We start from the raw sequence: 27,070 nt of genomic DNA, 5'->3' as shown, positions 1-27,070 counted from the left end.
TGTAAGAGGCAAAGCAGAAAGCGCTATAGCAGTTCAATATGTGCCGATATAATACATATACCCCTCTGTGGCTACACAGCCACATACAGAGCAAGCTGAACTTTTTCAGTAATACGTCCAATAGTACCTCCCCAAATGCATCAATAAACCTTGGAAACACATGACCCTGTCAACGGTTCACCAACTGTCCTTCCTTGGACCACTTTTGGTAGATAGTAATGAATGCATCCCAGGAGAACCCCGTAAGGACTCCATGATATAAAATAAGGAACATTATCTTTTCTTGTGTGCAAATTGTGTAAAATGTATTCTATAATACACTCATTAGCTTTGGAGGTAATTTCTCAATCAGCCAATCAAGAGGAAGCTAGCTTCTGTTGGTAACTGCCATAATCACCTACATATGTGTACATCAGCCTCAGGGAGTCATTCAAAATTAATACAGTCCATGAGATGCATATATACAGTATATATACACACACACACACCTGTGCTCGGATCTGCCTCAGTTCACTGTTACACAAACATGCCCTTTACCACACTTTGGGCCAAATTTATTAAGCCTTAACAAGTGATAACGTGGAGAGTGATAAAGTACCAGCCAATCAGAAATTGACATTGCTCAAGCACAGTCTGTACCATGGCAATTAGGAACTATTTGGCTGGTACTTTATCATTCTTTATCACTCTACACTTTATCACTTGTTAAGGCTTAATACATTTGGCCCTGTGTCTTCATTTTACCATCCCTTCACTCATTACGCCTCTCCAGGCATAAGCAAGTATAATTACCAAATCTGCATAGGAGCGTCAGCATTAGGGATGTGCACCGCCCACTTTTCGCGCTTTGGGCTTCTGGTTCTGATTACCTTCAGGTTTTAGCTTCTACTGGGTTTTGCCAAAACATTCCCTCAACGTTTTGGTTTTTGGGTTCTGATTTTTTTTTTTAAAGCATAAAAAACACTAAAATCACAGAATTTAGGTTTATTTTGCTCCTAAGCTATTATTAACCTCAATAGCATTCATCTCCACTCATGTCCAGTCTATTCTGAACATATCACACCTCACAATATTGTTTTTAGGCCAAAAGGTTGCACCAAAGTAGCTGGATAACTGATAAGTGACACAAGTGGGCGGCACAAACACTAGACTGGTATGGCACACTTACTAGCACCCTGGACTGATACGCACACTTAGCATCACCCCTGGACTAATACAGCACACTTGGCAGCACCCCATGAATTATACGGCAGACTTGGCTCACCCCAGTAATTATTTGGCAGACTTGGCTCACCCCTGGACTGATATGGCACACTTAGCATCACCCCTGGGCTGATACGGCACACTTAGCATCACCCCTGGACTAATACAGCACACTTGGCAGCACCCCATGAATTATATGGCAGACTTGGCTTACCCCAGGAATTATACAGCACTGTATCAGGTCAGGTGCCCCTGACCTGATACAGCACACATGACGGCACACATGGTATTATACGGCACAGATGGCGGAACCCCTGGACTGACACAGCACACATGGAATTATACGGCACACATAGTGACACTCCTGCAGTAAAAAGAGTTATTCTTTTAATAAGAAAAAGGCAGCACCCCTGGATTGATACAGCAGACTTAGCAGCACCCCATAAATTATACAGCACACTTGGCTCACCCCTGGACTGATACGGCACACTTAGCATCACCCCTGGACTGTGACGGCACACTTAGCAGCACCCCATGAATTATACAGCAGACTTTGCAGCAACCCATGAATTATATGACACACTTGGCTCACCCCAGGAATTATGCGTCACACATGGGGTCACCCCTAACCTGATAAAGCAGACATGGAATTATACGGCACAGATGGCGGCACCCCTGGACTGATACAGCACACATTGCGGCCGACATGGAATTATAAAGAAACACTTTTTTTTTCTTTTAGTTAAAAAAAGGTCAACTCCCCTGGTCTAATACGGGACACATGGGGGCACACCTGGAATTATAAGGCACAGATGCGGGCACCCCTGGACTGATACGGGACACACCTGGAATTATACGGCACACATGCGGGCACCCCTGGACTGATAAGGGACACATGGGGGCACCCATGGCATTATATGGCACAGATGCGGGCACCCCTGGACTGATACAGGACACATGTGAGTCCCCCTGGACTGATACAGCACACATGCGGGCACCCTGTACATATCCTGATACACTGGCAGCAGTAATTTAAAAAAAAAAAACATTTTTTTTTGCATTCAATTTTTTTCTTTTATTAAAATAATGCATCCCTCTTCTATCCATAAATCACCCCACTCGGCTGCCCCCCTGCAAGATTCCCTCCCCTCCTCAGCAGACGCACAGATACATCCATGCTGTCTGAGATCACAAGCCTGTTTGAAAATGGCGCTGAGCGCCGGGAAGTATATATCTTGCGGTCTCGCGAGAATCCGACAGCAGGAAGATGATGTTCGGCTTTGTTTTGGACTCAGAAAATGGCGGGGACCCATCAAACTCCTCGGATCAGGTAAGTTCTCTAGGATCCGAACACGCGAATCCCTAGTCAGCATGCAGCTTTCTTTGCGGGCATGTACAGTACAAATTTGTGTATTTTGAGCTATGCAAACTGGCATATATCCAAATCAACATGAGCCACTCTGCATTTGGACTATGGCATTTAGGACCATCAGTGTCATTAGACAAGTAAACAGGCAAGTACTATTTTAAGGGGATGTGAGGTATTCCCACCAGTCGGGACTGTCTGTTACTATTTGAAATTGAATGAAATTACATTCAGTTGAATCATATTGCATTTAATTGTTAGAATACATAATTATTAATACATTATTTAAAAAACATAGTTGTCAGAATCACAATTTTATATCTCTGCAGACAGATTTTTAGCATTATTCAGTAATAACTCTTTACAGAAGGCTGGATTCCTCGGATTAAAGGATCTTAATATAAAAGTGCAAACAGCCATAAGAAATCTTGAATGTGTTACAGAAAACAGAAGGACATTTCAGTGTTATTTGGAGCCACTCAGTAGTGTAGAATCCTAGATTTGTAAATAGAAGTTCTCAATATACAGATTTGCACAGTGGATGCAGGAAATGACAGGGGTGTGGAGAAAGCCGACAGATAACGGTGCGTGGATGCAGAAGGGGAGTACATAGAAAAGGAAGAGTTAAAATGTACTTAATATACAGTAATTAAATGTAAATGATAGCATTAGTCTTGCTATTGAATAGCCACACCTCATACTTATCTCTCACCACTTTACCTTTCTCCAAACTTTGTTTAATCTCCCCCAGTGAGGTTCCTTGTGAATTCATAGGCTGTATTCTCAGTGTGGTCACTGGCTGCTAATGAGTTGTTAGGCTCATAGGTGCCATTTTATGTTTTTGCTGGTGTGTGCTCAAGACAAAAATATAGGGGAGTGGCTTCAAGGGGAAGGGGCGTTGCCACAATATAATACCAATGCGCAGCACAGTTGTCTCCAATATTCAAATTATTTTTACACATAACTTGTGGACCTGTAGCTGTTTCTCTATGATAACCGTACGTACCCCCATGTACAGGAATGCCGGGAAGATGCTTCTGTCAGCTCTGTTAATGGTGCTGGGCAGCAACTTTTGTGCGGCAGCCGCCGGGTTACTAAAGAGCGGACGGAATACACTCTTCCCGGCATACTGTTTGCCAGGCGGCAGGGCTGGCGATGCGGGTGCTGCAGTTGCAAATTAGCACGTTAATATGTCGGCCCAGCAGCGTGACTCGGGCCCGTGGGTGCTCATCAATTTCCGTGGGTGCTCGGGCCCTTGAGCACCCACAGAATCGGCCCCTTTGAGTAGGCTGCATTGTCTGTGGCTTTTAGTGAATGGATAGGCTTCATATTCATAGAGGTCACTGGTTCCCAATAGGCTTATTTTTATATATATTTAATCAATAATAAACAAAACAGCTTCTTTTTCTCTGTTTTTAGATGAAGGGTGATCTTTAATAATAAAACAGCAATACATAATGGAGCAGAATTCTATTTAATAATTTTAAAATGATAACATGTGCACCGCAGTAATTCAAATATACAGATGGAGCGCCTCTCAGCCAGTGCTGGGGCTCGCCAGAACGACCCCGCCGGTGAGCCGGCACTCCATCTGACGCGTCCCAGTTTCCTGCCCGTCTCTGCTTCAGGGAAAGTTGGAGGGGGGGTCGTGGAGGTGGCCGGGACCGGCGGTGAGCTCCGTAGTAAGGGGACCCTGGTGGGAGCTGGCAAATCTACCGCCAGCCTCTGCAAAAATAAGAGCAGCTCCATCTGTAGGTTGAACTTGATGGACTGTCATCATGTATGTAACTATGTAAAATTTACACCTTTTTGTAGACCTTTAATGTTTTGCACCGTGCATGCTTCACAAGTAAGTGTGTGAAGATAGCGATGCTGAGTTATATTCATTTTAGCCACTTCACTAACTACTAAAGTGTCATAGTTGGACTGTAAGTGCAGTTTTACATAGTTCAGTAGAGGTGTGTTGACGCAACATGGGCAATGGGCCAGATACAGTGTTATACGAAAAACCCAGTGCTATTTTTCAGCAGGAACTCAGATCCTGAACCTCTAATTAAATATGACATCATCAGGAACTGAAAATGTACCTGTGAGTGCCTTTGTTTCTAAATACAATATATACATCTATCTCTCCCTCCCTCTCTCTATTATATATGTTTTTTTTTATTTAATTGATCCACCTGTAGACCTGGAGTTCCTGGACCTATTTTTCCAGAAAAATAGTAGTGGAAAAACCAATGGTTTGCATAAAAGCACAAATTCAGGTTCACTCGTTGCAATATGAATTCGACCCCAGCTGCGATGGTCAGGATTTGCATCCATGCATTTCTGCGCATGTGCAAACCCCAGCAGCGAATGGCTTTGGCGAGTTACACACTCACTGGGCCGTTTTCTGCAGGGAGGGAGGGCTGGGTGGGTGCAGGGGAACGGCCAGTGTTTATTGGGTATCCCAAATGAAAATGATGGGCGTTCCCCTGTAGAAGCAAGGGTAGCGATGCATGCTTGGGGCGGGCGGCTGACGTCACATGATGGGAATCAAACTCAGCATAGACTAACTTCTATTACTGAAGGTGAAATAAATCATTCAGTGGTCAGCGACCATCAAATTATTTATCTCCTCTTCTGGCCGCATGCGAGGGGATGTATTTGTGTACCCATCCCCTCTCATGGTATCGAGGGGATTCGGTGGCAGGGGGGGCGCAGGCGTTTGGCCGGGCAATGTTAACTCGCTCGCCATGCACCAAATGACCACTGCTTAGCGAGTAAACCTGAATCAGGCCCTTAGTGACCCAAAACACAGCACGATTGACATGCTGCAGCCATTTAGGGACAAGGAGGAGGTGGCGAAAAACTGAAGCAAATGACATCCGTTTTGTGCCTTCTGACACAGATTTACAGGCATTGGCTATGGATATGCGAATCCTTAGGATTACTCAGATGGCCGATGGCACGACCAATGGTTGTGATGATGGTCCAATGCCATGTTTTCTAGAATGCCAACAGTAGGTGTCTTGCCCTCAGACTCCCCCTGCAGCATCACCAGAGATACAGCAGCAAGGAAAATACTGCACAGCCCTGAATTACCCAATATGCACAGTTGGGCAGCAGTGAAAATATACCTTTGATTACCAAGTGCACGGCAGAGTCATGGTAGAAAGGGTCAGGGGAGCCGAGAGAGGGGGGGAGCAGGTACTAATTACCCGGGCCCAGGCTTGCTGAAGGGGCCCCGCAGGGGCCCTGGTTCGACCCCTCCCTTCCCCCTCCATCCCTCCCGGGTATTACCAGTAGCACACACTTCTACAGCATGTGCTGTTCTGACAGCAGGCTCAGCATGAGTGTCTCACTGACAGCGTGAGAGGTCATGCTGAGCCTGCTGTCAGCACAGCACATGCTGTAGGTGTGTGCTGCGTCTGAGATAAGTTTTCTTTTACCCACCTCTAAACATTTTGGGGGTGTGGCCTAAGTGTGGGAGGTGCCCACAACACCCACACTTAGGCCACACCCCCAAATTTTTTTACCGGGGCCCGGCATTCCTCTCGGCTGCCCTGGAAAGGGTATAACTCGAGGTGAACGAAAATGTCACAGTGTAATAAGCATGTGACTTAATTATTTTAGATGTTTTTTTAATTACCCTCCTTCAAATAAAGTTATAAATAGCAATTACATGGCAACATATGGATCAATTGATTCCTCTACTACCTGATTTTCATCTAGTCCTCGGGCCATGTTAGTCCTCACCCTGGTTCCCTACCTAACTCCCAGCTCGCTCTCCTGATTCCTCTGTATTCTCTGTGATCTCTCTCAGTCAATATATGCTGGCTTTCCTGCTCTGCCACTCTGCGTGTGTTTTGCCTTTGTACTTGCTTTCCCTTGGAAGAAAACGTCATTTATCAGATAGCTCTCCAGTCACTGCTTCATTGGTGTAGGATTTGCAATTACAGCAGGCAGGATAGAGGAGATTGTTCACAAAGGTAAAGAAATGGGATATCATACATAAAGCAAGAACACAAATGAACAGTAAATTAACCTGTTTACTACCAGGCCTATTTAAGATTGTATGGTAGTATTTCTTTACCAGTCCCAAAATCTCTTTTGAAGTGGTCTTCATCAGAAAGCAGCATGCTTCATTCAGTTGTAGCTGGAGAGTTTCAGTGCCAAGGGATAGCAGAAGCCATGGAGGCGGGTCATCTTCTCCTCCTAAGTAATCTGCGCAGCAGCCAGTGTACAATGAACGGCCAGACCAGTATGAAAAATAGAGTCTGTGAGTGGGCAATCACTGGGTGCTGGGATTTCTATAAAAGACGACAAGAAATAAAGATGTTCTTATACTAGTCCTCTGAACCCGGTTTTGCATTTGGGAATACCTATAAAGAAAATTCTAAAATTTGGCAAAACTTGGCCAATGTGAAGGACATTGTGCCATAAGTCCATTCTAAAGTAATATTTTGCAATTAATACACCAAATTCAAGAGGTCTAAATGGTTTTGATTGAATTTGACAGTATATTGGTAACTTATACTCTTTTCTCCAGCATTAAGGGATCAGAGCATGCCAGCAGAAGTTCTTAATCACTGTACTAGTGTGAAGGAAGACATTATTTAGGTAGCCGGAGAAGCATTCAGATGCCATCACTATGAGAAAGGCTAAATTTTTATGTAAAATCAAGGTGCTTTTATGCAAGAATTGGAGCAAGATTAGAAATGTTGAGATTGAGTCTAAGAAGGCGCTATCCAATAAAAGTACAATCTTCCCCTAATAAAGTTTTGCTTAAAATAATCCTTATTTCATAGACCTTTAAAAGCCAGTTGGTTGCTTTGGCCAACCTATCCACTTTTGGTCACACACTGCTGATGTCAGATGCAGAGATTTGTTTTCTTCATCATATGCACTATTGTGCCCATACAGAGTGACAGTTGTGATTTCAGACAGCTTAGCGCGCACATGGAGATGTCCATCTTATGGACATGTTATAATTGGAGTGTTGGTCAAAGCTGAAGTGCTCATACTTGGATAAAGAAACTGCACCATAAAGTTGGTACAAGTTTCGATAGTGTATTGAAAGGTTAACAAATCAGTATTTTTGCATCTACAGACGGTGACAGTGGCCGTTTCAGTCCTCGTACATTTGTACATCAGGGACTTTTTAGCAGCATTTGTGGACAACAGTAGTCAGACACAGATGCAGCTTTGTCCAACTCAGAATCATCCCTCTATCTCTCTCTGGGCCAGATGCACTAAGCTTCAAAAGTGATAAAATGGAGAGTGATAAACAGCCAGCCAATTAGCTCCTGTCTGCCATGTCACAGGCTGTGTTTGAAAAATGGCAGGCAGGAGCTGATTGGTTGGTTGATTATCACTCTCCATTTTATCACTTTTGAAGCTTAGTGCATCTGGCCCTCTCTCTTTCTTCAATGCTTGACACATCTCACTACAAATCTTGATTCATAAACAAAATCATACCGGCACTTTGTGTAATCCCTGAGTTTGTCCATGTATATGATACAAATCCTAGGAGAGAAGAAAGGTTTTAGTTTGGGCTGGAATTCTTATTAACACACAGAATAATATAGTATATATACAAAACTGGCCTTTAATCTATATAATAATTTCCTGGCTTCTCCATGTGCACATAGTGGAAGCCTTTGCAGGTACCTCAATAAGTTGGTACAGACCCCAATCAGCCGCTGGACAGGAGGATTCATCACCTGTGCAGGATAAGTATGGCTGTGCAGGGTGGGATGGAGTGTGGAATATTACAGGGTGGCCGGGACACAGTCATGATGGAGTTGGAGCCCAGAATGGGGAGGATAGTTATTAAGAAGAACATGTTTTTATATAAAACAGGTCATTAAAAAGCTTTACAAGTAAACATCTGTGGCTCATTAGCGGTTACCAACATACCAAAATAAATAACCTGGGGTTTTCTTTTCTACTACAATTCCTACATTTAACTGGATAGCCACTAAGTATGCATGTACAGCCCCCAAGTATGCTCTGCCAGAAGAAACTTTACCCTAGTAATCATAACCTAGCGGTCATAATCATTAAACAAAGTAATCACTGTTATTATATAACTTTGTGGTTCACTAGGACTGGTATTCTATGTCTCGGTCATGGCATCATTTTATTGCAAGATGGGTTAATACATTCAGTATGTTTCTATAACCTGCAGAGCTCTCTCCAGGCTTTCTATTCGCTGAGAAAGCCCCTGGATTGATGCCTGGAGAGCCTCCACTGTGGCTGTAATCTGAGGGCTCAGGTGGTGTGGTAAACCTTGGCACTTGATCGGCAAATGAGTAGACACGTCTGAGCAGCTTTCTCCATTCCTCAGCCAGACATCACTAGTTGAATGCGACACTAAATAAGATAATAAAAACACACTGTTAACCATGCTACCATGTTCATACCAAGCTACTATTCCATACAACCCAGTGCTCCTGCTTTTTTGAGTGCCTGCTTAGAACCCTCTTCCCCATTTTCTATACTTTTGAAACCATTTTTCTGGGGACAATCACTATATTTTATGGTGAAAACGGACTAGCAATTGGGTTGGGGCTAGTTAGATATATGTTGTTATGCAAATCAAGGCCATCATCAGATTGTGAAACTGCTAATTCTATAAATACCGCACTCTACAAGCACATAGGCTCTGGTGCTACAACTTCTCATTCTACAATTACACTTCTTTATACCTGTCACAATGTCATCATCCTTTTGTCTTTCTGCATTATGCTTCCTTGACTTTGCCTTTGGCTTTTTGTGGGTGACATCAGATGGCTGAAACAAGTGAGGATAAATCCTAGAACCTTCATCTTCATAAGCCTGCAAGGCAAGAAATTCTGGACAAAATTCTGAAGGTTTTAAAACAAAAAAGTAAACAAGTGTAGTCCTGGTAAGACAATATTAAATAATACTGCTTCTCACCTCCTTAGGCTCCAGTTGTTCCAAACTATCGGAATAATCTATTTCAGACCCCCAGCTATGTAGTCTCATCTCAACTTTAGCTGGGTCTGTGGCTTCATCTAGAGATGTAACCGCAACAAGAGAGAAACACATTGCAGCAATGAGAGCAGTGTATCAATCATATCCAGCTCACTCTATCCAGCAAGTACAGATGGAGCGTGCTCTATCCTTGCAGGGGCTGGCGATTCTATCATAAGGGGGTGTGCGTGCACAAGATGCTCGCATACCCCATTCCGACGGAGCACCCCCCAGGTTCCCGCCGCCATCCCCCACCTCCCCGCACCCCTCCCTAAACCTGCCCGTCTCCCTGAAGCGGAGACAGGCAGGGTCCTGCTGCCCAGCCACCAAGAGATTGGGACGCTCTTGCGTCCCAGTCTGATGGAGTCCCTCTCCGCCAGAGCTTGCTAGCGGGAACATTCTGGCGAGCGCCGGCCAAGGAAGAGAGGGGCTACATATGTAAGCAATATCATCTTTATACATTACATTAAAATCAACAGCTGTAATAAAATCAAAAATGTTCTATACTTTATAGCAGCATATTACACTTCTGACTATTGAAGTGGACAACTGCTGTAAAGTAGAGAATGGATTACAGACCTAGAGGGTTTCTCTGCTGCTCTGGCTCTTCCTGCCCTGGATGGGCACCTAACGTAGCGGTGTTCTCATCGGTGTGACGGTCTCCTGAATTTTGGTCCTGGATCCCCTCATTCTCCTGCTCTTCGATATTACCCAATGTTTCCTTCACTGTAACATGGAAACAATGATGAATTAATAGATTCCTAGTTGCCGTATGTGCTGGTCTCTGAGTTTATTTCTCCAGAAGTCTTATAACAGAAGCTAAAGTAGTTTGAGAAACAGAGAATCTAGGTTTCTAATAACCTGCTTACAAATGGGGCACATTTTTGTTGTAAATGTGTTTTGTATTAGTACATTACCAATAATGTACTGGTTCAATGTCCATCACTGAGCCACTCCTAGTATTATGATAATGTTCAATATACAACACAGGTACAATGTATTCAATCCTGTCTCACAACTGCCGATCCGTCTCAACAGCCATGAGCCTGGCCCATTTTCATTTTGCTTGACCACATATCACCAGGCGGCATTCAATGTCCCATCTGGTGATTGGCGAAAAGGGGGGCGTGTCCAAGTAAACAGCTGTGGATTGTCAAGATTCGGCCATGATTGTGACAATTCAAGGCCGTTACTGACAAAACTTGCCCTACAGCTTTTAAAGTCAGGCCCGTTCTGTCGACCTGCCTCTTCAATGCTGTGGGGCAAGATAGCATTGAATAGGCACCCACCACTATTCCCCCCCTCGGAAATGGCAGGGATTGAATACACCCCTATGTCTTAGGTATTGTGGAGCCTCAAGAGGTGTATTTGAACTCCCAATTCCAACATGTTGTGGTCAGGCAGAGCAATATTGGACTACTTGGAACCCAGACTGAACACCTGGATTTCTTCCATTTTTACTTGAGGGCCATTAGCATTGCTGGAAGAGGACTCAACACATAAGCCTACAGTGTACATCCTCTGACCCCATTTACCAATAATTATTTTATTCAGATTTCTAATGATATGTTTTGGAGCCAAACATTCTGCAACTCAGCTTCCAATATCATTGTGGAATGTAACTTTATAGTAATTCCATATATGCTCCTTATTTTATAAAAGTATGACCAATACAATATAGATAGGCAATATTTAACAGCACACAGTTTGTTTACACACCAATTTGGTCCTTGAAAAAGGAGTCTGGAGGACGTGGCATATCTGGGATTACTTCGTATAAAGGGCGGAAAGGCTCAAACATATCGGGTGAGGTGTCTTCTAGAGGAACGGTGTTGATGATCTGAAACATGGTACAGTACATATCAGCATGATAGAAAACATTTTGGAGCAGGTGAAACAGATAAGATCAACACAAATTACATTTAACAAAGCACACCCAAAATATATATGATAGTAGTGGACATGGTAAGCGGTCTGTTAACTATACGAATAGGTCATTATTGTTCATATACAGATAAGGGTCCTCACATCATGGGGATTATTTACGCACCAACCTGTTGAACTTGCTTCTAATCATGTTATGCCCGATATTTGAAGCAGCAATGCTTTTACTAGAAGGACATGGCTAGTAAAAGCATTGCCATTTTAAAATTTCAGGCATGAACACAATCAAAAGCACCAGGTTTTACAACCTAATGCTTCGTTAATAAGCTCCCATGGCAATGTGCTCTTGCAGAGTAAATGTTTAGGTGCTCAGATTGACTACATAGTAATCCAGCCCCACCTACTGCAGACTTGTCTACACATGGATTTGGCTGAGATAAAATAATCTCTATTATTTACAGGTTTATCTAGGCCAGCACGTCTATTGCCTACTATGAAGAATGATACTTGAGGTGCTGTAGTATTTAGCATTGTAGTATTTATACAAACATATACTGTATGAACACTTTTGCAGCGATGAAAGCTATTCAGTGAATCAACTGTGATCACTGTGATTGAGAGAAATGGGAGAAAATAAGAAGCAAAAAGCAACTGTAAAATGTATATGAGTTACAATACAGTGTTACATTGCATAATATTTCTATAAAAATACATAAAAGCTACAATTCACAACACAGTAACAGGCTTAGTAGCTCACCCATTACCATGGCAATGGAAAATGCATCTACTTGACAAGAACAACACCTTCCTAAAACTTTTGCTAGGGACTGTATCATTTTAATTTTGTATTTCAAGTTTGGTAATATACTGTATGTCAATATGCAAACTTTTAATCCGTGTCCTGGAAACTGTTAGTCAGGGCTGACACTAAACATTGGTGATCACATTACATAATACTGCTATAACAATAGTGAGGTTACATGTGACGCATCCAGTTGTATTTTTTCACTACTTGTTAAACCAGACGGTTCTTCTATTGAGCACGGCGATGATTTGGTATGCTTTTGTCAACATTAGGTGGCTTGGTTTTGAATTGTAATTTTGTGTACACATCTTGTTACAGGTACATCTCTGTAGTGTTTGTTCATTGCTTTATATTTAACATACAAATTAAAAAAAATGTGTATGGGTCACTTGTACCAGTAACGCAATGGTTTCTTTGGGGTTAAGACAATTTGATGATCAAAATTTCCTCTGCTTTCTGAGCGAAAGGTGTATAATAAGTTTGTGTGTAGTGCATAGCTAGAGTAGACACAATCTGACTATCTAGTTGTGAACTGTATTCTCTGATTAAAGTTTTTGTGAAATGTCACGGCGAAGAAGCGTAAATAACTGACGAAGTTAACCTGTTCAATTCCTTAACAATTTGAGTGTCAACATCTGTGAGAGATACTCAAAATATCCGCTAAAATGCCAGCGTCGCTCACATTTATTATGTCAATTCTAATAAAAATGTTGTGTAAAAAAAAATATTATATTTCTTATATAAAAAGGTAAACATTACAGGTGATTATGATGAATAAAAATGTTTGCTTGGCAATTTTCACACCAATTTTGACAAAATCACTTGGCACTCAAAGGGTTAATGAACTCATTATGGAGCTCAACATAGTCCACTGAAGACCTTGATCTTCTACAACTACATTTTGACCAACTGTGAGTTACTTTTAGGGAGGAAGCATCATCCTGAACCATTTTGTGTGGGATAATACAGACAGTGGCTGTTTTTTTGGCCAAGACTGGTCATGTAGCTACCGAACCATTCGTGTGTACATTAATGAGAACTGGTACATTAACCAATGCCTGCTGCAAGTGCTGGAAGTCATTTCCATACACTGAGTAGTAGTGCATGTGGTGCCCTTTTCCATAACAACAATGCACCTAAACACAAGTGGTGGATTTTCCGGCCCACGAACGAATCCAAGAGCTTGGTCATCTGCCATGCAGTCCAGACCTGTCCCTCTGCAATTTCTGTGTGTTCCCACAAATCAAGTTCAAGATGTGCTGAATTTGTTTTGAGTCACTGGAAGCTGCAGTGGAGACCTTCCTCCAGTATTTAGACGACTTAACTGCTTTGGACTGGTCCAGCTGCTTCACCAGGTGGTTTGCACTTATGCAGTTTTGCGTAAACCGAAAGTTTACTGCACATTCCAAGCCATAAAACACTGTTATCATCATGTAATAAACAAGAATGAGCGTTACCTTTTGTGCGACCATCTTCATTTCTTTGATATAAGCACACATTGCATCTTCTTGGCTCATTTTGCCCAATCTGTTCCAGGCATCCCTGGAAAAGCAAACAATTAAAAGTCCTGGCTTCTATCGTCAAACGATTGGCCAGTGCTGCAATGCTTTTAAATAAATCAGCTGTGAAAACATTTAATAATAAAAACCCCAATTTAACAGTAAAAGGACAGAGTTATCTCATGGTGCACAGAGCTTCCTTAATGGGACATGTTATCTAATACCCCTTTTACACCAAGGAATAACCCAGGTTGGACCCAGGTCGGACCCAGGTCAGCGTTGGTGTAAAAGGGGCCAACCCAGGTCCATAACACTGGTCTCCTACCCAGGTCCTGACCAGGGTTGAACACTGGTTGGACGTGGGTCGTGGGCGGTGTAAAGCCAGAACTAAAAATGGAAGTACAATGTATTTATGAAATAAAAGCACAATGATAATACCACTTGTATCTGCCAATAGGATCCCAGAAACCAGGACGAGAGATATTGCAGGGTCCTGCTGTAGACTGCTTGTAGTAACCATAGAATCTGAGCATCTCATCATAGGATGGACTGTAAGAACCTAGAAAAAAGGAAAAGAAAAGCACCAACTCAGACAGCAGCTAAGGGAAAATGTACCTAATCTATAGAGTAAAACCTGTTACATTTACTCACAACTATTTAATGTGTGATTGTATATGCATTTAGATTCAGAATTATGTCACCCCCATTATGGGGCTTATTCAATAAATTGCAGATTGTGATCTTTCCAGATCCGTGTGTCCACAAGGCCATGAAATGTACAGAGCATGATGGGGCAGCAACCAAGCACTTGCGGGGGGGCTTCAACCATTTTGTGGGAGCAGTCCCGACAACGCAGGCATGTCCACATCACTCTGGGGGCTAAAACATGGCTGGCCTGCATCTGGCTTTGTAGCCAGTGATGTGTGACTGCTTCATTATAGTGATGCACCTGCAATCCATGGTGTGCCTGCATAATTTTGGGAGCACATCGCTGGACAGGACCCAGCATGCAGGTGGTTTTGCCATGTGCTGCGTTGTACTGCCAGGAGTTTTTATTTTTTCTTAACTTAGCAAAATTACAACTCATGCTGAATTAGACTCTATGGGCCTTATTCCAGTTCACTTTTTCTGACAAAATCCTTCTTACATGGACAAAACCATGTGCACTGCAGGTGGGCAGCTGTAAAATGTGCAGAGAGAATTAGATTTGGGTGAGTTATTTTGTTTCTGTGCAGGGTAAATACTGGCTGCTTTATTTTTACACTGCAATATAGATCTCACTATGAAGAAAACCCCACCCAAATCTAATTCTCTCTGCAAAAGTTACATCTGCCCCACCTGCAGTGCACATGGTTTTGTCCATCTAAGAAGTATTTTGTCAGAAAGAGTGAACTAGAATAAGGCCCCATGTTTGAATAATAATCCCATTACAGTATGTACAATATTTGGAATGGCTGAGTGTAGGACTCTGACCTTTGAATCAAAGGGCAATTACTCTGGATATATTTACCCTGATGGTGGACTCTTTAAGAATGAACATTAATACAATACTAATTTCACATTATGTATACATTATGATGTTACAGCAAGTTCTTCAATTTGTGTCTGAGGGCAATTTGAAAGTTAGTTTTTCATAATAGTATAATCTGTAGCAGGTTCTTAAATTACATGAAAAAATAAAGCCAAAATTATTCTTGGGTTTTGTATATTCCTTTTATATAATATTTGTGCATATTTTATTGGACATAATCTCTGTTATGAGGGTTTCAATTACAATTCCTATTAGAAGACATTTAATGTACTTAAAGTTATAGGAGTTTGTTACAGTATTGCCTGTATCATCTACGTTGCGCCAAAACTTAATATACAATAGAAAATTATCTTTGAAAATAGATGTAATCTTTTTCAGCAACATAAGCAGTGTTTATGGATAGAGATGAACACATGTAATACAGAACCTTGCAAAAGGAAAATGTAACAGTATGCTGAAAGTTACATCTTGCCCCAGTACTCCTATAGACAATGGTATACAATTATCCACGGTCATTGACGGAGGGTAATTGTTGTGCCAGGGGTTATCCAGTTAGCCCAGACGTTCGCACTTATCCTGTATTATGTTTCGCATGCTTTGGAACACGACAACACATGGGATCAGGAACTTACCACAGATCCCTTGATTATTTTCAACCTTTTACTGGATACTGCGATGATTACCGATGTCAGTCATACATCTAGATATCAGACATTTTAAACATCGTACTTCCCTTAGAGCCACAATTCAGTGCGGACATTGGGACTGTAACATGTTTTGATCACTGATATTCCTCCATGTTTTTAATATGTGACACTGCAGTAGAACATTATAGTATCGCTCATATGACCATGTATGACAATATTCTAATACAGGTTAAGTATCCCAAATCAGAGTATCCGTTATCCGAATTATTCCGAAAACCAGACATTCCAGAAAGTGAAAAAAATAATATTTTTTTTGCTAAAAACTCACTGGGGACATTTGTAACAGCATCACTGGGCACATGATATGTAACTGGCACTATATATGTGCAAGAAAATGATTGCTTGGCATTCAAATTCAATATCTGAGATAGTACACAAATTTTGTTTCATGTGTTGAAACCTTGTTTTTTGAACAAATAAAATATATTTGTGTGTATTTTATGTGGTAATAAAATATATATGTGTGTATGTTATGTGTTTATACAGCATAAATGCAAGATACTTCAAAATACATAATTGAAATATTAAAATATTCCGAAATACGGAATAATCCGTTATCCAAAATTCTCCTGGTCCCGAGCATTTTGGATACGGGATACTCAACCTGTAGTACAATAGTAGCACATTCTAATCAGTTGACCCTGGATAAACTGAAACCTGGTAGTGATGCAAGAATAGAATATTGCAGACCATAAAACTAACTGTACAACACTGGTTCACTAATATAGGGACATGGACATTAAATAGGATACTCCCTAAATAAGGACAGCATATGTATTACATCCTTTTAAATGACTTTGACTCGTCAAAATAAAAATACCATACAGTATGATTCAAGGAACTCACTGAAGCATTTTACATACCATGTTTAGGTAAGCCTTGAATAACGGACACTGCTGCATTGAACTGTCTCTGATATCCAGGCTCATCCTGATCCATCCCCATACGTCCAGTCTACAATCTCCAGGAGCAAGGTGGAAAGTGTCTGTGCTTTGCTTTCTGTATGGGATAAAGGTATTACCAATTACTGTGCGTGGCAATAACATACACTGTCCTGATAAAAAGGTGGACTCTGATCTGTCTACAGTTACTTGGTTTGTAGTAAAATGACAACAGCACGATTGACATACTGTACAAGAACATAGTAAAATTTGGGGCATCTGAAAATCGGAATATTAAAATGATGATGGGTTCATTTGACAATGTAACGGATTCAGAGGTGGATGAAAATCCTGCGACTGTTACCAGTGGATCTACAAAAATATACTAATGTGATTTGTACAGAGACATTAAATCAATCATCTCCACAGCTACATCTACGATTAAACAAGCTAGAAAGTAACCAGTCTTTCATTTAAAAAAGTATCAACTGAAATGCTTGCAATCCACGAACACTTAAGGGCGCATTTATCATTGTATAGCGATGCCGGCGTGATGACACCGCCGGGCATCGCATTGCGGTATCATCTGATACCGCCTGGATGTATCAATTTGAGGGCGCAGGGACAGGGCTCCGAAAGGAGCCCGTCCCTGTGAAGCCCTGACCTGGAAGCCGGGGGGTCTGCGCATGCGCAGTTATGCGCTGACCCCCGCCGACCCCTGTGATCGCACTGCCCCGCTCGGCAGAATGGCGATAGCCCAGGGGTGCGATGCCGGGCTGCCCGATGTTGATACAACGGCGGCGCTGCAGGGGGGGATCGCAGCAGGGATCAGAGATTCCTGCTGCGGTCCCCTTTAATACATTTCAGTGATACATAATATTTGCGGTTAACTCCCAAAAACGGGTGTTTTTGGGGATTTAGCTGCAAATGTTACTTGATAAATGGGCCCCTTAGTGCAGTGGAATTAAATTGTTTTATCGGGGGCAGGGAGCTGAAGTGAGTGAAAAGTGACCCGTTTGAGCCAGCCAACGGGACTTTTAGGGGGATATTCAATCTCCGGCGAGCACCTCCCACCGGGGAGATGCCCGCCGGGCCCTATTCAATGCTGTCTTCCCCGACAGCATTGAGCAGGGTATCTCGGCAGAACGAGCCCGACATCACAAGCTGTCGGGCTCGTTCTGCCGAGAACAGCCGGGAAGTGACGAGCTGCCGGCTGCAGCTCGCCTCTTCCCGGACACAACTCGCGGCCACGCCCCCTTTCCGCTCCCCGGCAGGTGGGACATTGAATCCCGCCTGCGTGTTCTCGGTCGAGCTGACCGAGAACGGGACTGGGTCACGGCAGTCGAGCAAGCTCGACTGCCGTGACCCTGACATTGAATACCGCCCTTAATCTCACGTATATAAGTTTTGTCGGGTTGAACCACTGTGTGCGATATGCACGATAATAAGCAACAATTGAATATCCCCCCCAAAATCTCTGGCCCTTTAGACTTTTTTTTTACTTATTCGCAAATATTAAAGTATCACTTGAATGTATGTAGGAGTGAAAGCAGCAGGTATTGGAGTCCCTCCATTCCCACTGATGCCACATCCCTTTATAGGTTCAAGGTGCTAATATTGAGCCCAGAACACATTGAATATGCGATCAAACTTTTGCATGACGACACTGTTATCACCTGGATACCCAGCAGGAGTAAGCATTAACAAAAGCACCTGTTACATGCCGTAATTCAGTCAGGGAGTGACGTGGCTCTAGTTATATTGGAATGTAATATAGAAAATAATCCAAACAAAACAAGAACATTAGTTTATCAATAACCTGAGGCCTGTTGGTGATCCTATGCTGTAGAATATACTATTAAAAACCTGTTATGTCACAATATCCCATTGTGTATTTTGTGACCGTCATAAGGTACTCAGTTCTCATCACATATACTTAAAACGACTTGTTACCAAAACAAAACGTCTACTTCAAGCTAATCCTGTACTGCTACTATTTCTTACATAATGGTATAGTAGCATTTTTCAATCTATAATATAGAATATGATGCTAACATACTTTTCTATTCTTTAACTAAAAGATGCCGGGCCTGGCGCCTGTGCAGAGGTGGAGACACTTATGAGCAAAAGTATGGCATCTAGGGGCTGAATCGGCAGCACATCAAGGAAATCCATACGTGCACAATCAAACTGGTGAGTGAAAGATAAATTAAATTGATTGGAGTTAAGTGAAGCAACAAACTGATTAGCTAAATCCAAATCTCCATCCCAAATAATATATATACCCCCACAGACATCCTCTAACTCATCCATGTATAGGTTGGCATAACCCAGTGCAAATCTGGGCCCCATGGCAGTGCCCATATCCTGTAAATCAGCCCCCAACTACCATGTTACAAGCTGTTTGGAAAATTACATATTTGAGCTGGTTGGTTGGCACTTTACCTCCCTCTACTTTATCTCTCTCCAAGCCATTAGCTGGGTACAACACTACATTATGTGTGACCAGCCTTAGTACAAAGACCCCTATGTATTTTTCAGTAATTAACCCAACTACTTCCAAAGGCAGAATTCACAAAACATGACCAGTTACTGGTCACTAATTCTAAATTATTTTATTAATCTTTGCTATATAGAAGAAGGTCACCTCAACAACAGGACCTGACCACATATGTGATCATAAGACCATTATATTTAGGCTTGCCGTAATATCCCTTTCATCTGAGACACCTGTGATTTACACAGGTTACGTTGATGGCTAAATCCAAGCATGCATTTCACCTGGTTTTAATCATCCACACATCAGGGTATTAAGATGGGAGTTCTACTGAAGATGAACCAGATTCTTATTTATCTGTCACCTTGTAGAAAATCTATTTGATTGCTGTGGGCAGCATCCCATCTTCAATAGAACTCCCACCTTAAGGTGCCCATACAGTACATTTGCATTTTTGCCTTGTGATCCGCACTCCTGCGCACATCACATCGCAAAGTACAAAAACTATGTGCAGCCCGTACTTTTAGTACTAGATTGCATCGTATCTAGTTCACAATGCACGCTGCTGTAGTGTATCCCATGCATTTTGAACTAGATGTCATGTGATCTAGTACAAACCACATGGGGCACTTTGCACAGTGTGTGGCATACTTGCCTACCTGACCCTCTCCATGCGGGAGAAAATGCTCTGTTTCTGGTAATGTATGATAGCCATCACCTGTGGGGAGCTAGGTAAAGGTGTCTCACCACAGGTGATGGCAATCATACATTATCAGGGAAGTCCAGGTGCAGAACATTTTCTCCCACATGGAGAGGGTCAGGTAGGCAAGTATGGTGTGTGGGTAACTTTTATTGAAGTTACCTCAATCTGTACAAATCATACATTTGTGTATGAGTATAAACACAAGTCTACTGTATTTGAAATACGGCAAACCTGCAAGTGCGTTTTTTTCCACAGTAGCTGCTGATATCAGTAGGTTAAGCTCCTGCCCAAAAATGAAGAGACACCCACCTGAGCGACCACAACTAATTTGCATATGCAGCCTACATGTAAGAGCAGGGAACAGACTGCTCGAGTAGGTCTATGGCTATGCAGACTGGCTGCAGCAGCAGCAGCAACGCAGGTGCCATATTTTTGCATGCCATTATGCACAGCTGATGTCAGATACGCCTGGAAACAACCAAGACAGGCCTGTGTTTTACAACCACTCCCTGCCAACAACATGTTAACACCCCCAAACTGTAACTTCCTGTCTATCACTTTGCAGACTGTTGTCATTGTGCACAGTGGCACTTTAATGCATGTGCAGTCTGCTGATAATAGCTCAGTTCTGGGAAACATCAAATTTGCGCCCATCCCTGAATCAGGCCTAGTGTTAGCAAGGGTGCCAGTCGGGATCCCGACAGTCATTAACCCAACATCGGGATCCCGACTGTTAAAACACCGACGCCCGGGTTCCCGATGGCCGGCGGCTATTTTCCCTCGTGGGGGTCCATGACCCCCATAGAGGGAGAATAGAATAGGTGGCGAGCATAGCTCGCCACCATGCCCGCAGCGTGGCGAGCGCAGCGAGCCCGCAAGGGGCTTTGTTGCAATGGCCACGTTGTCTGAGGCCAGGCAGTCGGGATCCCGACATCGGGATAATGACTGTCGATATCCCGACTGTCGGTGAGTCATACCACACCCGTTAGCAAATGGCCCTTTCTTTGCCAGCAATGTATCTACAAACTTTGAGACTGGCACAATAACAGGATCAGTTGTCAGTAATTATTTACTAACCATTAACCCTTTCAGTGCCAACATTGCTGTGTAAGATGTGTAAAATATCCGCTTAAAATGACAGGGTCGTAGTCGAGGAATATGAATCACTTTAGTTATTGCTGGCAAAATGATCCGAAGTGAAATAATTGACGTTTAGTTAAATATTGCGCCACATAAGAACAGTCGCTGTGAGCGATGCTGGCATATTTAGCGGATATTTTGAACATTTGTCTTAGCAACGTTGGCACTCCAAGTGTTAATATAGTGAATGCATATTAGGCAAATAGATCAGTTAAGGTGGCCATGCACTAGGGCAATTTATCTGCGGCTTGAAATTTCCCTTGAACTCCTTGGCAGCTTTCCGGGAGACCTGTGTGTCAGATTCTGTACTTGAGTGCTTATTTCGCATCAGATATATTGCATGCTGAAGCCTGCACGGGCTCATTTAGCCAGTCCTGGTTAAAGGAATCCGGAGGGGGAGCTGTATTTCTATAACCAGCACCAGGCTCTTGAGCCCGGTCCTGGTTCCCAAAATACGGGGGACAAAGGAGCAGGGGTCCCCCATATTTTGGAAACAAGCCCCCGGCTCAAACGGCCAGGGGTGCCATGCCACAGCCAGGGTCACCTGGTCAAAGCATGAGCACCCTGGCTGGTCAGCCTGGCTGACTCAAGGGGAACCCCAGCCCAGGCTGAAGCCCGGGTCTGTCCCAGCCAGTGTCAGCAGCAGCCTCATAACATTATTCTTTCTGAGGCTGCTACTGCCTCCCCCGCTGGGATGGAGGGAGCAGGAAGGAGGGAAGGAGCAGTGAGGAGTCTGTCCCACGGTGGGGCGATGTCCCAGCAACGGATTTCTCCAGTGCCAGGTGCGACTCAGGAGGTGCAATGCAGCGCACATTGCATCGTACTTCTTGTCATGTACATGCAATCTGGACACTGTACATGCATTTAAGCGATAAATTGCATGTACACCACCCTAGTGTATGGGGGCCTTTAGTCACACCAGTCTACTTACAATCTACATTCCCAACTCCAGTCCTCGAGAGCTTACATTCCCAACTCCAGTCCTCGAGAGCTATCAACAGTTAACATTTTCCATGTCTCCTCACAGAATCACAAGTGAAGTAATTAGCTCCACCTCTGGATCTTTTAAAATGTGTTAGTCAGTAATGAGTGCACCTGTGAGGTGAGCTGGAAAACGTGAACTGTTGGTAGCTCTCGAGGACTGGAGTTGGCTACTCCTGCCCTACCATATGTTCATACACACTCACACTATGGACCATTTATGCTCATTTACATCTGAACCATAGCTACTATTTATTTACAGTTTCTTATATAGCGCAGCAGATTCCTTTGCACTTTACAACTGATGACAACACTGAAAGAACAAAGTGGGTAAAACAGACAGACAGAGGTTGGAGGGCCCTGCTGCAAGCTTACCATCTATAGAGACATAGGACGGAAACACAAGGACAGGCACTGGTAATAGCATAGCAGTCCCACCAAGTTGCAAGTCCAGAAGGGAAGCTATAAAATACATGAGTGCCACTGAGGGTTATGTGGGTGGTACTTAAATATATGATAGGCTTGCCTTAAGGTGTGAGTTTTCAGGGAACGCTTAAAAGTTTGGAGGCTTGATGAGAGTCTAAATGTGCACAGGAGGGCATTCCATAAGATGGGTGCAGCCCTATGAAAGTCCTTTAATAGTGAATGGGAGCTAGTGATCAGTGCAGAAGTGAGATGCAGATCTTGTGCAGAGCGGAGAGAGCGAATTGGGAGATATTTTGAGATAAGGAGGTGTGAGGAGATATAGGTTGGTGTGGTTTGGTTAATAGTTTTATAGGGGAGTAGAAGTATTTTGTATTGAATACGGTAGAATACGGACAACCAATGGAGGGACTGGCAGAGCGGATCAGTAGACGATGAACATCTGGCTAGGAAGATCAGCCTCGCTGTAGCATTCAAAATAGATTCCAGTGGTGAGAGTCTGTTCTTGGGAAGACCAACTGCAATAATCAGTGCTAGAGATAATGAGTGCATGGATTAGAGTTTTAGCAGTGTCTTGTGTAAGATAGGGTCCTATCTTGGATATGTTTTTTAGATGCATGTAACATGATTTTGAGACAGACTGAATGTGGGGAATGAAGGACAGTTCAGAGTCAAGGCTGACCCCTAGGCAGCGAGCTTGAGAGGTAGGGTAGATTGTCGCATTGTCCACAGTTATGAATGTATCAGAATGGAAACTGCTCCTGGCTGGTGGGAATATAATTAATTCAGCTTTGGAAAGGTTAAGTTTGAGATAGTGAGAAGACATCCAAGAGGGGTGTGGTACAGGGGTCCCGACAGTCATTAGCCCGACCGGCTGGACCCAGACAGCATGGTGAGCGCAACTAAGCTCCTTGCGGGCTCGCTGTGCTCACAACGCTGCTGGCACGGTGGCTCCTATTCTATTCTTCCTCTATGGGGGTCGTGGACCCCCACGAGGGAAAATAGCCGGATGTTGGTGTTTTGACAGTCAGGATCCCGACATCGGGTAAATGCATGTCGGGATCCCGACTGGCACCCTCCAAGATGAGATGGCAGAGAGTCATTGAAAGACACGGGCCAAAACCACTGTTGACAACTCAGGGGTTGATAGATAGATTTGCGTGTCATCTGCATACAAGTGATATTGGAATCTGAAAGAGCAGATTAGTTTGCCAAGAGATGAGGTATAGATTGAGAAGAGCAGAGGATCAAAAACTGAGCCTTGCGGTATTCCAACTGACAGAGGTACAGAAGATGCGGTGATATCAGAGAAGTGAACGCTGAATGAGCGATCAGATAGGTAGGAGGAAAACCAGGAAAGAGCTGTATCATTAATACCTAGAGAGTGTAGTGTTTGTATGAGGAGAGAGGGGTCAACAGTGTAAAAAGCAGTAGAAGAGTTCTAGAAGAATGAGTAATGGTCTATAGATCTAGCAGTGACCAAATCATTCACTATTTTAGTCAGTGCTGTCTCTGTGGAGTTTTGGGAATGAAAACAAGACTGAAGTGGGTCCAATACGTTGTGAGAGTTAAGAAAGTGTGTGAGGCGAGAGTAGACAAGTCTCTCGAGTAGCTTGGAGAGGCAAGGGAGCTGAGAGATAGAACGGTAGTTAGAGAGAAAGTTAGGGTCAGAAATGTGTTTTTTCAGAATGGGAGTAATCACTGCATGTTTGAAATATACCAGTAGCAAGAGAGAGATTTCAGATTTCAGTTAAAGGTTGGGATGAGTACAGGAGAAAGAATTTTACTGACTTTTGAGGGTACAGGATCAAGCGGAGAGGTAGTGGAGTAGGAGGATTCTACTATGCATCAAACTGAATCCATGGGCTCATCTATGTGTAGTGACCTACAAAACAATGTGAATTGTGCTGCATTCATTTTAGAGAAAAAGGGAAGGAAAAAAGGATTAACAATGAAGAACTAAAGGCACTGTATGTTTAAAGACTGGGTATAGAAACTCTATATGAAATCTCAACATCTCTCTATCCAGTCATGGATTTCAGCATGTGCAATACAGCAGAGTTGTTTTAGACATTGTTTTAGCTCACTTAAGTACATGCTTTATGGTCTCCCATGCTGCCTCTTCTCTTCTGCCACAGCATAGGTGATTACCTAATGTAACCATTGAGCCGCTGCCCACTCTTTTCCCCTCTGACAGCAGGGACCTTCACAGCCGAGAACAGCTGTCACGCAAGACCGTGGATTAATGTGCTGTAGAAGGCCTGGGGTGTAAGGCGGAGAGTCTAACAGTCTGTTGGTCATGGAGTCTGTGATGACATAGTGGTAATTCCCGATGTACTGTAATCAATAATACAGCAGTGTCGGCGACGCACAGCGCAGGGAGCGGGTGCTGTGGTCATGTACAGCTTCCATATACTGCTGCTTATACTAGCCACACGGGTCCAGACCAAAGTAGCAGTCATTTTGTTCATGAGCAACAAACAAAAACCTAAGCGCTGGTCTGGATCTGATAGCAACAGAATTTTCTCATAAATGGTCTTTTCTTATTAAAACATTTTTAAATATATATGTATATAACCTGACGTGATTGTGCTGCAGCGTCACCTTCACCTATGAGGCAATTGTACACCTCTTTTAGCCAGAAATACCAACACTATAGTGGATTACTCCACCATATGAATGAAGCGCTGCTCAATCAAACAATTTACAACAGTTTATTACGTTTGGGATCTTTTAATAATACATTATAAAAAATTCATTTTTATAAAAAACAAAATATACATACAATCATAAGAAATAAAATTAGAAAACGATAAATAATATGATTAGCTATTGATGGCAATATGAATGGCTTGATATAATCCTTTTAGCTGTATGGAGGCTTTTTTAAGGTATTTAATTACCACAGTTTGTTCATTAGCTGGCCTGGATGGTATTCAATTTACTGCAGTTTACTTAAATAGCCCAGATGAAAAATAAATGTCCATACTCTCATTCAGTGCACTGATATCCACAGGTTTTTATGCAGTTTTACCTGGGGGGGGGGGGGGGGTTTCTCAATTTAGTTTGCAGTATATATCTACCTGCTTTTTAGCATGTATCACAGTCCTGCAGGACAATGCTGAACACCTCCTTCTGCTCTTGCTGCTATATTTGCATACCTCGTGGAGAGATAGAGATCATTCAAAATGTGTCTCCCAACTTAATTACGTGTCTGACGGTCCTCAGCAGCTTCCACAGAAGTTTTATGAGTCCTTTCTCCACTGTTTTTAAAGCTCCATGTCTCATCCTGTTAGTAAATTTGCTCTGAACTGGTTTGTATTCCAAGCCTCACTGTCATTTCCTCTATTTGTAACCTGCAGTGGCCATTTTGCTTTTTTGTATTCCAAGCCTCACTTTCGTTTCCTCTATTTGTAACCTGCAGTGGCCATTTTAGTTTTTTGTATTCCAAGCCTCTTTCTGCCTGGTAATCTGCAGATTCAGTCTCATAAAGGCCCTTATTCTGATCGGTGCGGATATTCCCGAATTCTTACGGTGCGGTCCGCACGCCACGGTGTGCTGCCGCGTGCGGCCATCGTCCGTAGAAACGCCCACGTGTCCTCCGCATTCGGACGGACTCACTCTTTAAGAACAGGGCGTGTTTACGGACGAAATACAAACCATACGTGTGCGGGTGAAACACTCCGATTCTGCACGGTATTACAGAGTATGCACGGGAATCCCGCATCCAAACGGATGGCAAGCGGTGCTTCCGCACGGAAGCGGTGTATTTACGCCAAACTACAAACTATTATGTCTATTCTGCAATACATCACATGACCCACTTATTCAATTACCTATCCTCATACAAAAATGCCTGTTTGGAATTGGAATCAATTAGATGCCAATATATCCTTACAAGCATGCCTAACACATGCATTGCACACATTAACCCTTACAGCAATTGAAGTGCAATGGTTTCAATTAAAGCACTGACAAGCGTCCTATTAGTGAGTACTGAGTAAAGGAGTCGATTGTATTGGGTTCAGGTGTTAATGCTTGTAGTCATTAGGCGTTCCGTTCGGCTACCGCAAGACCGAGTGGTTTCCGCAAAGCAATACTTGACTTATGGACACCGCACATTTCTATCGGTTTTGGTCGCGTGCATTCGGAGTGCTATACGAATGTACGCCCCCCAACATAAGTGTACTCCCCCGTGTCCGCCCATGTTTCCTCCCAGTTTTTCCCACTTTGAAACTACGCCCATGTCTCATTCCGCATGACGCCCATAATACGCCCATATTTCAAGACTGATTGCGGGGCACAGTTTTGTACGGGATTTGCACGAACAGGTACGGAGTCAATGCGTGGCACATGCGCGTGGCGTTCTCCACGCATGCGCAGACGCCGTAAAGACGCTATCCGAAAGTATGCGGAAAAGTACGCATCAATCAGAATAAGGGCCATAGTGCCTCGCTTTCATTTTCATG

General features: G+C 43.1%; 1 protein-coding gene across 3 annotated transcripts; it reads right to left on the bottom strand.

Annotated features, from left to right (window-relative positions):
* Positions 1-2,803: 2,803 nt before the first annotated feature.
* On the bottom strand, positions 2,804-25,944 carry ACBD4 (acyl-CoA binding domain containing 4). Of its 3 annotated transcripts, none has more exons than XM_083147460.1 (12): positions 25,685-25,944; positions 16,840-16,975; positions 14,177-14,297; positions 13,697-13,781; positions 11,270-11,390; positions 10,130-10,276; positions 9,494-9,591; positions 9,262-9,391; positions 8,736-8,926; positions 8,222-8,293; positions 8,030-8,077; positions 2,804-6,861 (listed from the first exon to the last, which is right to left on the bottom strand). In XM_083147460.1, exons 2-12 carry the CDS (start codon positions 16,919-16,921, stop codon positions 6,754-6,756), a joined length of 1,203 nt encoding a protein of 400 aa, XP_083003586.1. In that variant the 5' UTR covers positions 16,922-16,975; positions 25,685-25,944; the 3' UTR covers positions 2,804-6,753. The 3 variants fall into 3 exon arrangements, with proteins under 3 accessions (XP_083003586.1, XP_083003587.1, XP_083003588.1); XM_083147461.1 differs by having other exon boundaries at positions 25,763-25,944; XM_083147462.1 differs by lacking the exon at positions 8,222-8,293 and having other exon boundaries at positions 25,685-25,943.
* Positions 25,945-27,070: the final 1,126 nt, after the last annotated feature.

The sequence above is a fragment of the Crinia signifera genome, chromosome 6, assembly GCF_055691185.1.
Source record: "Crinia signifera chromosome 6, ASM5569118v1, whole genome shotgun sequence".
NCBI lineage: Eukaryota > Metazoa > Chordata > Amphibia > Anura > Myobatrachidae > Crinia > Crinia signifera.
This window is presented reverse-complemented; position numbering and strand designations above follow the sequence as displayed.